The 206-nt window shown below is 64.6% G+C and overlaps 1 protein-coding gene across 1 annotated transcript in view; it reads right to left on the reverse strand.

Annotated features, from left to right (window-relative positions):
- ETH_00040000 (uncharacterized protein) overlaps window positions 1-206 on the reverse strand; it is a gene marked incomplete at both ends in the record, with an annotated part of 4,121 nt that overhangs the window by 2,583 nt on the left and 1,332 nt on the right. The window contains one exon of the mRNA XM_013374775.1: window positions 1-204. Within this exon, the coding sequence (XP_013230229.1) occupies window positions 1-204 (204 nt within the window). The remainder of the gene's footprint in view (window positions 205-206) is intronic.

Raw genomic sequence — 206 nt, forward strand, 5'->3', positions numbered from 1 at the left:
GCTGCGTGGGGCGCCACAGCCAGAGCTGCCGCCCTCGGGGGCCCTCTTGTCTCTGCTTCTCCCGAGGCGATTGCAGAAACAATCAGAGGCAGCACTTTGTCTGTCAGCTGCCCGTGGCGCTGCAGCACATCGCTGAGGACCTGCAGCAGCAGCAGCAGCAGCAGCAGCAGCAGCGACAACTGCAGCAGCAGCAGCAAGCGGAAACC

The sequence above is a fragment of the Eimeria tenella genome, genomic scaffold (assembly GCF_000499545.2).
Source record: "Eimeria tenella Houghton genomic scaffold, Eth_scaff2290, whole genome shotgun sequence".
Lineage (NCBI taxonomy): Eukaryota > Apicomplexa > Conoidasida > Eucoccidiorida > Eimeriidae > Eimeria > Eimeria tenella.